The 13926-nt window shown below is 38.8% G+C and overlaps 1 protein-coding gene across 38 annotated transcripts in view; it reads left to right on the plus strand.

Annotated features, from left to right (window-relative positions):
- Nucleotides 1-13926, plus strand: part of DST (dystonin) — a 295359-nt gene that overhangs the window by 179082 nt on the left and 102351 nt on the right. For 28 of the 38 annotated variants that reach the window (XM_082758030.1, XM_082758004.1, XM_082757993.1 and 25 more), the window contains 8 exons: nt 643-777; nt 3343-3431; nt 4445-4580; nt 5714-11044; nt 11251-11397; nt 11563-11778; nt 11960-12106; nt 13176-13409. In XM_082758030.1, the coding sequence (XP_082614156.1) occupies nt 643-777; nt 3343-3431; nt 4445-4580; nt 5714-11044; nt 11251-11397; nt 11563-11778; nt 11960-12106; nt 13176-13409 (6435 nt within the window). The remainder of the gene's footprint in view (nt 1-642; nt 778-3342; nt 3432-4444; nt 4581-5713; nt 11045-11250; nt 11398-11562; nt 11779-11959; nt 12107-13175; nt 13410-13926) is intronic. The other 10 variants (XM_082758006.1, XM_082758007.1, XM_082758023.1 and 7 more) reach the window with 1 other exon arrangement.

The following is a 13926-nucleotide window of genomic DNA, read 5'->3' on the forward strand; positions in this document are numbered from 1 at the left end:
TCATTTTTACATGAAAGTGCTTAGATGTGTTTTCTAAGTACTGCTAAATTTAAAACTACTAACAGGTCATGTTACTATTAAAAGATATATGTATTTTTCCATGCAGAAAAAGATGAAATGTGTCAGCATTTTACTTTTATTGTCCTTGTTTCTGTAGACATAGAAGCAATGTATTCTTCCTAACTGTAATTTAGTAATCCGTGTTCATAGATTATAAAATACTGGTATCCTGTGTTGGCTTTAGATATCCATACCTGAGGGTAATGCAAAGGCAGCAATTCAAAGATAGTTTATGTGCAAATGTTGTTTAGATTTTATCTGCTGAGTAATGGCTGGAAAGCTATACTTCTTTTTTACATATCAATCATTTTATAATGAATGTACATGTATGTGATTAAGCACCATAATCATAATTACAAATCTTTTGAGGAATTATTCTCTTAATGTGTATAATTATGTGGCATTTTTGTTCTTACATCAAAGTGTTGCATAATGCATATGGTGATAAATAAAAAGAAATTGCTTTACGGTTATGTGATGATACTGCCATTGTGGTAGAATTGTGTTTCTATGGATGTGAATGTTAAATATTCCAACAATTTGCATTTACATGTTTTTTTTACAATTCGTGGTGCTTGTCAGAAGTCAATGGAAGAAGAAAAGAAGGAACATGTTGAGAAAGCTGGGGATTTGCTGAAATGGGTGTCAAACCTCAGCAAGACACTCAGCAAAGAAGGAGGAGAAAAGGCTGAAAAGACAGATTTGCCTAAGCAGCAGGTACATAGATGTGTTTTGGTAAAATAGCACTTCCCCTTTTTATTTTTTTTGTGTTGATTAAAATGATAAAATATTCCATAAATATTTTTTTTTCTCCAAATCACCATCCACACTTTACTAAGGATGTAATTTCACATTTTGTTGCGAGTGGAGGATTGGCTAAATGTTCACACAAACACGTTACTTAAGACCAATTGCAAGCTGCCTTTCATACTCCTGGAGTGTGATATATTCTGACAGTACAAAATCTCAATTCAGAGAACCTATACCCTGCATGCCATAATCTAGCCGTTGTAGAGGGACAATGTGTCCTGGCAAGGTGGCACTTTGTAGGTCTGCTGCCTGGTCCTGACATAGTTCAGTGAATGAGCCTGGTGAATTCTACCCTAGCACCAGGGAGAAAGTTGGCAGGAGGGGCCTGTGGGCCGGGTTTGTCTTTATTTGTTATTAAAAAGTTATCTTGATGGGTCCTCTTATGGGTTGGTTATGAGATGGTAGTTGAAAGTCTTTGAACAGATGCACGCTCCTCTTCAAATCTGCTGCCTTAGGGAATCCAGAGGGTGCCAGCTGGGCCCTCTTTGCTACCACGCTAGTAGTCCACAGGCTGCTGGAGGGGCCCATCATGCCTTCTTTGTATTTGGTAGGTCTGTTGTTGTGCACAGTTGTTACTCTGACCGTGCATTTACATCTGTGAAGTTTCATGTCATTTCTAGCAGCTCACCTGCTAGGTTTGTGACACAAAATAGCTTAGTGACACCTGAAGGGATTTCCACACGTGAAGGCCCACCTGCCCACTTCACAGCAGAGAAATGAAGCACTGTCTTTTACACAACCCTTGGATGTAGGCTGGATATGTAGCCATGCAAACATGATTTTTGCCCATCTTTTAAGCCGCCTGTTCCTGTGTTTTTATTTTGGTCATGGGCACTGGTGCCAGTTAGGGGGGGAGCGTGTACAGGAGCCAAATTATGCCATCAGGCAGGATGGCAGCTCTGCAGCCCCCACCTGCCACCAGTCCCAGTGTGCTGCTTGTTCATACAGGCTGTGCGCACTCTACTACCAAAGTGCAGACCTGTTTGAGGCACCAGTGCTAGTTCTGTTAGCGACAGAAAACATTCAGTTCTGGTTTTCTTATACTCTTGATGGCTTTGATGAGAACCACTTGTCAGCATTGGGCCAGCGTCCAGCAACTTTGAGCATCTCAGTCTGCCATGGTGACTACAGGTGGCATCTTCCCTGTCCAGCTTTAACTATTTCTTATTTATTTATTTATTTATTTATTATTTAGCTATTTAGAAAATAACCTGTGAGTTAGCTGCCTTGGCTTCCTCCTGCCTGTGGGTGGCAGCCATTTCCTGAGGGTGTTTCCATTACGGCCTGCGAGGTAGAAGGCACCTTCCAAAGGTGCCTGGTTTTGTCTCCACTCCTAGTACAGGTGCCTAGACAAGTTTTGTAAAAACTCGATAACTAATTTTTGATATTTTTTGTTTGTTTTGTTTTGATAGCTAATGTTAGCTGAAAAATGTTTCGCACAGATGCCTGGGGGCTATAGGGTGTAGCCCTAGTGGGAGGGGAAGCTGCTGCCAGCAGTGGCACAGAGCAAGTAGGAGCCGTCATGATGCCAGTGCCCTAAGGAAAGCGGAGCCCATGACCCCACCTCATCCTGCTCATATCATCTCATATTATGCATCCTGTGCTTGCTGTCTGTGTTTTTGTTCAAGCAGCATGAGTAGTGGCATTGTAAGTCACTGGTACTGAATGTAAAGGGAGACTATGTTGAAGATGAGTTGTGTCCCAACCCATGTGAAAACAGGACCCAAGCCCCTTACTAGCATTCACTTACACCTGCATTGAACTTACTCCCAGCTTGCTAATGAAACCCTGGACACCCCTCAGTACTGTCTCTGCTTAACCAAAATCAAAGGTAGTGCTTTTGTCTGAAGAACTGCAGGCAGTTTTTCAGAAAACTTAAAAGATGAAATTCTTGCAAGTTCCTCTGTCAGAACTAGTACGTGAGTGGGGATGACACAGAAATAACAGGAGAATATTAATAAATATTTTATATTTATTAAAATTTCAATAATTCATTTTTTTTAAGTAATACTGCATTTGTCTCTGTGATTGAATTTCATGAAAGTCTGTACCCTTCTATTTTTATTTATTTTTTATTACTCTTACGGTAATGTGCAACTTCTTGATCATGACCATTGTATGCATATCTTTGTAAATTTGCCTTAAACTGTACCAAATACTAAGTGTTTTTAAGTGATTAAGTTTCAAACAATAACATTCTAAAATAAATTTTGTTTGTCTCACCAAATAGTTTTCCATCTCAGGTTATTTTACCAAGAGACTTAGTGTAATGACTTATCCATATGTACATGATACAACTTAATTCTAAGAACAGTCCCTATTAGTTCTAAGAATAGCCCCTATTTTTAATAAAAATTTCCCGTTCCTTTGCTGTTGAGTTTTGTTGTACATGGAAATATTATGTTGTTTGTTTGTTTCTCTTTTTATACAGATGCATAGTGAAGTCTTAAACAGAGGTTGTTTATTTTTCAGATTTCCCTTGATGAAATGTCAACCAAGAAAGAACAAATAGCTGAAGCTCTGCAGACTATTCAAGCATTTTTAGCTAAGCACAGTGACAAGTATGCCATTTCTATGCTTTTATTTTTCAAATAACATAAATTACTGTAATCAGCATATACTGTTTGCTTAAAAAGAAACCATATTCTCATTTGACAGTTCCAATTGTGCTATATGTAGACATACAGGTGGTTATTGTTGTTCTTCTCTGTTTGTTTTATAATTTTGACTTCTCATTCTGGTAAAACTTTGATTTGGTTTTATTTATTTCAATAATTCTATTATGTTTATGCACCTCTGGTCGGCTTAAAAATGTTAGATTGTAATTTTCATTTGAAGTCAAAATAATTAACAAAACAGTACTACATACTGTATATCACAAGTTTGTTTCATTTGCATCTAAAATCATATTATTTAAGATAAATTGCTGGGATAATTCATGTCTTCATTGGTAATAAGTAGACAAAGGCACATGCAAATGGTAAATGCCTTAGCAAAGGCATTTAAAGTAAATTGTAGATGATTTTAACCTCTTGTCCCGAGTAGCTATATATCTTGAACATCCTCTTAATTAAACTATATTTTTTCAGACTACTTTTATAAATCTTCTCCTTCTACCTCTCCCCAGCCTCTCACTGCCCCCTCCCCCCCCTTTTTTTTTTTTTAAGTTAAAGGTAACCTGATCGCTCCCTGCAGCTAAGGCCAATGGCATCCTGTGCTGCATTAGGAAGAGTGTTGCCAGCAGGTCAAGGGAGGTGATCCTCCCCCTCTGCTCAGCCCTGTTGAGGCTTCACCTGGAGTACTGTGTCCAGTTCTGGACACCCCAGTACAAGAGAAATATGGAGCCCCTGGAGCAAGTCCAGCGAAAGGCTACTAAAATGATTAAGGGAGTGGGAGTATGTATGTGTGAGGAAAGGCCTGTTCAGCCTGATTAATGTACTCTAGGGGACCCTGCTTGAGGAGGGAGGTTGGACTAGATGATCTCCAGAGATCCCTTCCAACCTCAACCATCCTGTGATTCTGTCACAAGTTATCAAGAGATCTCCTTTCCCCTTTTTTGTTTCTGTTTTAATAGAATGACAGATGAAGAGAAGAATGAAATGGAAAAACAAGTCAGATCCCTTCAGGAGAGCTACAGCTTGTTATCCAATGAAGCTTTGAAGCAGCTGCAGGAAGCACAGTATTTGGATGATGAAAAGATGGAAGAAAAGGTAACAAGATGGAAACTCACATTTCAAGCTTTCTTGAGTGTTACTGCATGGTTTTGGAACCATACATGATGAGTAAAAGATGAAGCTGTAATTAACAGCCTGTGTGTAAAGGAACTTGAGATTTAACTGACTGATGGTTTTGTGTATTTGGTATAAAATACTGTGTGTTACCTTACCTGTGCATATGAATATTCTGCTCATCAGGGTGTTTTCTTTTTGTGAAGAGTCTTAATAATGTGTGCCTTGCATGAAGAAAGATAAACATATCATTCATCTCTTAACTCTTCTCTTAAAAGCCATTCTTTGACTGCTACATAAATCTGTGTTTGTGCTGCAAAAAGGACACCATAAAATAACATGTTAATCTTTCCAATATATCACTCAGAAGTGTCCCAGAAGGGATCTACTTTCAGTTTTTCTTAAAATTTATCTGGACGTAAATATGGGAGTACATAACGTTAATAACTCTGAGACACTGCAAATACATTTCTTAATGGATCTACAAATACATGTGTTAATGGATCTCAATCATAAATATGGGATTCTCAAAAAAATGTTGCAAATGAGTATTCTCATATACATTTATGGGCAGCGTCTGTGTAATTAGTTTAAATAGTGTTGCCAAACTGACTTCATACTTTCCATGCAAACTAAATGCAGTATTTGGTGCTAGAATATCTGATTCCATATTGTTGAGCGTATATACAGAAGTGCTGTATGCTGTAAACATGAATAGCATGGTTGTTTTGAATCACATACTGTTTCTGAATATTCTAACCTTTCACAGACATTTAGAGCATGAAAATTTGCCTTTCAGGTACATGTTCTGTTTGCTCACTCTGCAATCATCTCTTCTATTGTCTTTCACTAACCCTATTTATGTGTGCAAAGCATAGGTTTTCAGTTCACAGATGCATGTTGATTTTAAACCTTTTATCACATCGTGTGCTGTTCAATGACTGACATAGATCACTTGCGCGTTTGAGCTGCTAACATTCACAGCATTCATCCAGTGCTGGTAAGTACACGTTTTTATGCTTATCATGCATTCAAAAGAAAAAAAAATAAAAATTTAAAAAATATTAAGATTTGTCTAAAAATAGTGATAGCTGTTCTTTTATATTCCTTTATAGGTGAATAATGTCATTGCTGGTATCATTGACCAAACAACTGGAGAAGTCCTTTCAGTTTTTCAGTCTGTTCTAAAAGGTTTTATTGACTATGACACTGGAGTTAGATTGCTCGAAAATCAGCTGATCCTCACTGGAATCATTTCTCCAGAATCAGGAGTATGTTATGATTTGGAAGAAGCTAAAGCTCATGCCTTAATTGATGAGCAGATTCTGTTGCAGTTGCAGGAATTAAATAATGCAAAGAAACTTATTTCAGAATCATCATTAGCAAACCTTCCAGTTGTGTCAGCTTTAGAACAAGGTCTAATTTCAGAACCTTTAGCTATTAAGATTCTTGAGAATCAGCTTTCAAGTAGGCACTTGATTTTGCCATCTACTGGAGAGCAACTGACTTTGCAGAGTGCTTTCCAGAGAAACCTGATTTCTCCAACATTATATGCAAAGCTTCTGGAAAAAGACACTTGTAAAGATCTCATAGACCCTAACTGTGCTGAAAAGATTTCCCTTGAACAGATGGTTCATAGAAGCATATTACATGAAGAAACAGGGTTAAGACTCCTACCTGTGAAACCACAAGAAAAAGGTAGAATCACATTCAAATGTGGAAGGAAGATAACTATTTTGAGGGCAGCCCATGAAGGACTCATCGACCGGGAAACAATGTTCAGGCTGCTGGGGGCTCAGATGATGTCTGGAGGTATAATTGACCCTGACTCAGGGAAACGACTGACTGTGGAAGAGGCAATGAAACAAGGGATGATAGATCAGGACACCGCTTGTGGGATCCTCACACATCAGGTTCAGGCTGGTGGAATCCTTTGTCCAAATTCAGGCCAACGCTTGACTGTTGATGAAGCTGTACAATGCAATTTAATATCATCAACCAGTGCACTGCTGGTGTTAGAAGCACAAAGAGGCTTTGTTGGACTTATATGGCCTCACACGGGTGAAATATTCCCAATATCAACTTCTTTGCACCAAGAGATGATAACAAATGAGCTGGCATTCAAAATACTAAATGATAGGCAGAAAATAGCTGCACTTTATATTCCAGAAACTTGTGAAGTACTCGGTCTAGATCAGGCTGCACAGTCAGGGTTAATAGATATCAATACTGTGTGTGTTCTGAACAGTGTGATTTTACCAGATAAAATGCCCAGTGTAGAAGAATTAGAATCCCCTTGTAAAAATGCTGCAAAATGGTTATCAACATATGAGCTCTTACCATCTGTGTTTCATGACCGTGAGGAAGAACACGAAGATTCTGGCACACAAGACCCTGTATGTCATAATACAGATCAAGCTAAGAAGTTATTCATATCTTATCTGATGGTAAATAGTTACATGGATGCAAACACTGGAAGAAGACTTTTATTGTATGATGGACAACTGCAAGAAGCCATCAGTATGTTGCTGGAAGGGGATAGTTCTACGTACAATATTGATGAAAATGAGTTTAGCAACAAATACATAAGCCCGAAAGGAATTAATCAAAAGTCAGCTGACAATGTCCATTTTAGTAATGTTGCAGGCAATGTTCAAGGTGATCTTTCAGGTGTTGAAAGCACTTCTAATGCCAGAAAGTTAATTCAGTTTGGTGATTTAGGAAATGATAAATGTTTACAGGAAAAAGATGTCCATGTTTGTAGATCAGATGTTTGCAATACTAGTGGTACTGAGCAATCAGAATATGCACAGGAGATGTTGGTAACTAAGTCTCCAGAACTTAGAAATGTAGAAAGTAGCACTCAAAATTCCACAGACAGAAATGTGCTCAAAGGTCTTCTGGAGGATTCTGAGTGGACGCAGGTAGAGCTGTGTAAGCATAACGATAAGAAAGCAAATTCAGGAAACATTGAAGGATTTACTCTAAATGACTCAAATCCAAATCTTTTTTCAGAAACAGGGAAAGAGGATATTCTTTTGGCAGACAGTCTGTGTAAGGAAAACATTAACGATAAAACCTTACAAAAGGCCTCGAGTGTGACTGACTTGTCAGATAATAAAATCTGGAGAGACATGGAAAGGTGCATGCAATATGAGCCTCACGTACTAGAAGCTGACAGTTTTAGAATGGTGCTGGATAATGCAAAGAAGGACGACTTTCAGAGGAGTTTTGGTTCATCTATCAGTGCAGATACTGAATATAGGCTTCCAGAAGAATCAGAGAGCCGATGTGGTCACACGCTACAGTTAGAAGATAATGGATATAGTGAGCAACCTCTGCTGGGCTCCACTGATGTGCATAACAGGGCATCCCTAGAGGACCATCCCTACAGACATGGCAGGCCATCTCTGGAGGGTTGTACTGATTTGCCACGTAAGCTTTGTCTAGAAGATGGTAGAGACATACAGTGGACGCCTTTGTTGGAAAGCAATACTGTTACACACGACGGACCTTCTGTGGAGGACAGTAACAGCACAACACAAAGTCTAGCAGTGGAAGAAAGCGATCTGCCATTTGACAGGTTATTACCGGGTAGTAGTTCTGACTCATCACTGGAAGGCAGTGATAGCATCCCCCAGTTTGAAAGTAACCACTTGGAGCATGAATGTGGTGAGGTAGCCTCTGAAGGGGACAGCTCGCTGTTTGATGATGACGATGACGACGCCTACGAAACTCCTCAGGTTGATGATGATGACAGTGATGTCTATGGTTCTCCACAAATGGATGATGATGAGTCCTATGACACCCCTCAAGGTGATGATGATTTCGATACCTTGCAGTTAAGGGATGTTGATACACCGGAGCCAGAGAATGTTCCATTAGGAACAGAGGAGGGTGGTGGTCTGGTAGGTTTGAGAGAAGAGAACAGCTCTTTTCAAGAACTTCCAATTAGTGCTGGAGAGAGTGGCCATTACTTAAGGGATGTAAATCTGATAGGTCTACCTGACAGCATAAATACAGCTTCTGCAAGTGCTGAAACGTTGGAAACAGTCCTTCAGGAGGAAAGGGAAAGAACAGGGGGCTTTGGAGAGAAGCAAAGATTACCAGTTACTCTGGAGAGTGAAGGAAGAAAGGAGGAATGCCTCACTTCTTTATTGAATTTGTATGAAACAAACGTACAGCGAGACAGAAATGAGGAGGATGAAATGAAAGCAGAAAGCACCTCCAGTGAGGATGACTCTGAAGGAACACAGGAGGAGGAAGATTATGATTATGACTGTATTGATTATGATAGTTACGACGACTCTGATACTGATTCTGACAGTGATGAAGAAGTGGATACTTTTTACTCACACCATCAATGTAAAAACAAAGATGAGCAGCTGTTAATTTCTGTAGGAGACATAGAAAATAGTGACGAAAATAAACAGGATATTGATGACTTTTGCTATTCTCTAGGCCACCAGACAGGGTACAGTTTGCAATTCCAGTCCAACCATGGCAATAGAAAACTGTCCTTGGGAAAATGTGAAACTTCATCGGATGTTTGTGAGGAAAGATGTGTTGATGTCACATGTACAAGCAAAGAAGAAAGACAACAGAAAACAGAAAACGAATATGGGATTTATGTCGAAAGTAAACACATGTCACAAGATCCTACAGAGCATATTCGGTCTGAAAATACCTTTGACGCTAAATGGATGTCCTGTATGAGTGAAGAAAGCAACAGAACACAGATTCTTGATGATACTATGACATCTGACATTAATGTAACACCATTCCTAATTACAAAGCAACCTAATGGTGATGGTGAAAGTACTCAGACGAATATGCTTCTCTCCGAATGCTTTACTGATAGCATGAACAAAACCAATAATGCTATGCCAATATTACACTCAAGTAATGGACAAAGACAAAAAGAAGCAGTATTTGCAGAGAAAAAAATATTAAATGACATGGCTGGTATGGAACAACTAAAGGCAAGTTCATCCCAAAAGGACACTGAATTCCTCACAGATGTGCCTTATCCAAGTGACGATAGCTTACTTCGTGACCAGGTAGATCCAATTACCAACAGGAAGCATGATCAAATAGGAGAAGGTTTTGAAATTCGTGCAGAAAATAAAGATAGAGAAAATATTATAAAGGAATGTGATATTACGGAGCTAAGTAAAAGTCCCATACATATGGAAAGTCTTGGGGAAATATTTGATGCATCAGCAACTAAGGCTGATAGAGAAAATCCTAATTCAAGTAAAGAAAAAGTAAATATTGGTCAGATTTTGCCCAATATTGGAGAAACAGTTGTCTGTCAAAGTAGTGACAGTGTTCATAAAGACATCTCAGAAAACAGGAGCAGCAGTGATAATGAACTTACCCTTACAAAAGCAGGTGCTTTAGGAAGCACTGAGGATGCCAAAGAATCAGGGGATGGGATTGTTGTGCTACCTTCTGGGAATCATACACATACCACTGATGCTTCTTCTGCAATTCTGAGCAGCATAGGGGCTGATTTGATTAATGTTGACCAGAAAGAATATGAAGAGCTGAAAAACACAAAGGGTGAGTTCCTAGCTAGTGAGACTTCTTCCTTTGAAAGTGGTTTCAAAAAACAAATGTCCATGGAATCGTTACAAACGGAAATAGGACCTTGCAAAGATTTCCAAGTAAAGAAGGGCTTTTCACAGTCACCAGAAGTGCCTGACACACTAATGGAAGACTTAAAGAATATATTACAAAGGAAATTGAAGGTGGGACATATTTACTGCAAGGAAGAGGGTGAACCCCTAAGTTACTCTGATACCAAAACTCTGATGCAAAATTTACTTGCAATGGTTAGAAGCACCCAGCCTGGAAGCAGCATGTCTTGTGAGTCAAATCTTAGTCAAACAAGCAGTACTGTTAGAACAGCATTAATGGTTACTGCACCACGCACAGAGCCGAAGGACAGCGATGCTCTTTCCTTGCTCTGGCCTGATTGCAGAAGTCCTGATCTTCTTCGTGATATCCTGAAGCAGGAATCCTGTAAGCAAAAGATGGATGATCCAAAAGAAATGAAGAGTGAAATAGACCAAGAGGTGAAAGGTCCTGTTCCAAAACTTAGGACTTCTGAACTTACGGAGATTTTTCAAATGTCATCTGGAGATGAATGTACAAGCAAGTTAGAGGAGCTGATAAGTGGTTTGCTTATGAGCTCACAGGTTGCTGGCATCACCACAGGACATGAAGGTAAAGGCAAAGTAGATGGGCTTTGTACTCTTTTCTCCACAGAACAACCAGAGTTTGGATCTGAAATTCCTAAAGAGAAAACATTGGCAGATGACATAGCTGTTGCTTGGAAAATTGACCAGGAGCATGAGAAGACAGACAGCCTTTCCAAAGGTGTTACTGAACCTACTTACAAAAGCAAAGAAGCAGTCCTGGCTGACAACCTCACTAGCATGGTAGGTAACAGCAGCTGGTATGTGTTACGTTTCCTGTGTTAAAGGAATTGCATGAATCCTTCTAATTGCTGGAGAGAATAATTAAACTGGAATAATGGTTACAAAAATAAATAAATAAATTTAAAACAAATTAAAAGTACTTTTATTGCTTATTTTTGGTCTGCCAGTTTGGAAAAACTTGTCTTATTGTTAAAACCCATTTTTAGGTCGATGGAGTACAGAAATGTTTCAAGTTAACAGAGAAAATGAGAGAACATTTGACGGTGCTTCAAGAAATGAAAAGCCACCTAGATAACCAGAAACCTATTAGTAGCAACCTGGAAATACTAAAAGAACAATTAGAACAACTAGAGGTCAGTAAAGTGTTCTTTATGCTAGCACTTCAGTGATGGGAGCTAGAAAAAGACCTCAGATGAGGGGAAAAAAATGCAAGATCTCAAATATAATTAAAATAAATCAGATGTAAATTTCTTTCTTGCATAGTAGCTTAATGCATTATATATATATTCTCTTTGTAGTCATTTGAATCTGGATTGGCTACCTTTGCAATTATCCTAAAAAAGGATACAAAGTTGACAGAAGAGTTTTTAAAGTTTAATCACAAGCATGTTCCCCAAGAGAAACTTCAAGAGCTAAAGATAAGCTATGACTATCTGCAGGAAGCATTTTTGGTGGTCTGTGATGCATCTTCAAAACGAGCAAAACAAATAGTCTGTGCTATTGACTCAGAAATGGTATGTTTTTATCACTGTACATCTGTATATTTTGTCTTGCTTTCCTTAAGGTATTTCAGCTAAAAAAATAAGGGCTTTGTTTTATCTGAACATAAAGTACATGTATGATTCCATTTAACATGTGAATGAAAATGTGACTGGACTCTGGGGGCATAAATAAATACACAATTTCCCTTTCTAGTCTAAGCTTGCAGAATCACATCAGCAACTTTTAAGCAAACTCCAGAGATTTTCGGACTGGATCTCAGAACACAGTAAAATCGTGAATGACTTCACAGTGAATACTAATGACATTGAAGATATGAAGCAAAGTTTACAGCTACTCAAAGTATGTATTCTTTATAGCAGATGTTGGTGCTTCTGGCAAATGTTACTTCTTGTTATGAACTTTTAGCTAGTTTTTGTATAGCTGCTCATTAACTTCTATTGCTTAATCACACATTTAGAGCTCATTACTTAAGAATACAATTACTCAATGATCCATTAGTAAAGTATTGTTGATTTGCTTCTTCTCCTTAATTTTTTTTGTAGTTTGTCTTTGTGAGAAGATTATTTGGTTCTCCTTATATTTGTTGTAATAAATCTCACCCTTTTTTGAAAATCTAGTTTATGTTACAGATATTTTAATTATTACAATTAAATCTTTTTTTTAAAAAAAAAAGATCTGGATTCTATACTGAAGCTTAGCTACCTTCCAAATGAATTACTTGTACGAGAAGATGGGGAAAAATAAAAAGCCCCTTTGTTTCCCACTTTGTTGAAATGAGTTATGAAAAACAAATCAGATCAAGTTTTTAGTGGTGTTCATACAGTATTATACTGTATGTATATATTACTTCTGTATGTATGAATGTTAAAAATGACATTATTTTACTGTGCTTTAATGGTGTTCCAGTATGTGTTATATTGTTGTGAAGGCTGAACAGGATGTAGCTGTGGGCAGAATTTGCCACACTGCTGGAGACAGGGCTTCTCATTGTGGAGTGAAGAATGGAAACACTTTAAAGTAAAAATTTTACCATTTCTATGTCTTCAGATCTAGAATCTAGAAAACTTAAACCAAAGCTGCCATTTCAGTCAGCGCATGCTCGCCTTAAATTCTTCAGTGTTGAAGGTCAGCATGTTCACAGACATCCATGAGAAAACAAAGAGATTTTCAAGATCATCCTCTTTATTACTTGCACATGGACTGTGCCAGAGGCAAACCATACACAAATTCAGAAACCCTTAGTGGAATGTGTCAGAATGATCCTTACACATTTTTGATTAACTGTGGCTACAATGTCTCTCAAAAGCATTTTGGAACAAGGGCTAAGTACAGAAGATAGTGGTATTTATGTTTTATTTGTACTGATTTTGTCTTCCTTGCTAGCCATTTCCTTTGTCTTTATTTACAGAACGCTGCTGCAGAGCTTGGCTGTACAAAAATGCAACTGGAGTCCACTGCGTTTGATGTTCAGTTCTTCATTTCTGAACATGCCCAAGATCTTTCTCCTAATCAGAGCAAACAGCTTCTGAGGCTCTTAAATACCACCCAGAAATCTTTTCAGGAAGTACAGGAAGCAATAACATCTCAAGTGGAAAGTTTAGAGACTCAGTTAAAGGCAGCACAAGAGCTGGGTGATCAGAAGGTTTGCCTTTCTGTGTAAATGCGTGCTGAGTGTTTTTGTCTATGGATGAGGAATTTTAATACCAGTATGCACTATTAAGTGTATTCTTATCTTCCTGATTTCACTACAGATACATTCATAGTTCTGCTAAGATTGATCTGGTGAGGCTTCGCCTCCAGTACTGTGTGCAGTTTTGAAGTCCACAATATAAGAAGCATATAAAACCATTAGAATGTATCCAGAAGACAAAGATGGTGAAGGGTCTAGAAAGGAAGACACATGAGGAGCAGCTGAAGTCACTTGGTTTGTTCAGCCCAGAGCAGAGCAGGCTGAGGGGAGGCCTCATGGCGGCCTGCAGCTCCCTCACGAGGGGAGCGGAGGGGCAGGCGCTGAGCTCTGCTCTCTGGGGACAACGACAGGACCCGAGGGAACGGCATGGAGCTGGGACAGGGCAGGGTCAGGCTGGGGGTTAGGGAGAGGTTCTTCACTGGCCGGGCACTGGAACATGGTGACCAGGGCAGTGGTTGCTGCACTGAGC

Source organism: Aythya marila (assembly GCF_965140915.1).
Source record: "Aythya marila genome assembly, chromosome: 3".
Lineage (NCBI taxonomy): Eukaryota > Metazoa > Chordata > Aves > Anseriformes > Anatidae > Aythya > Aythya marila.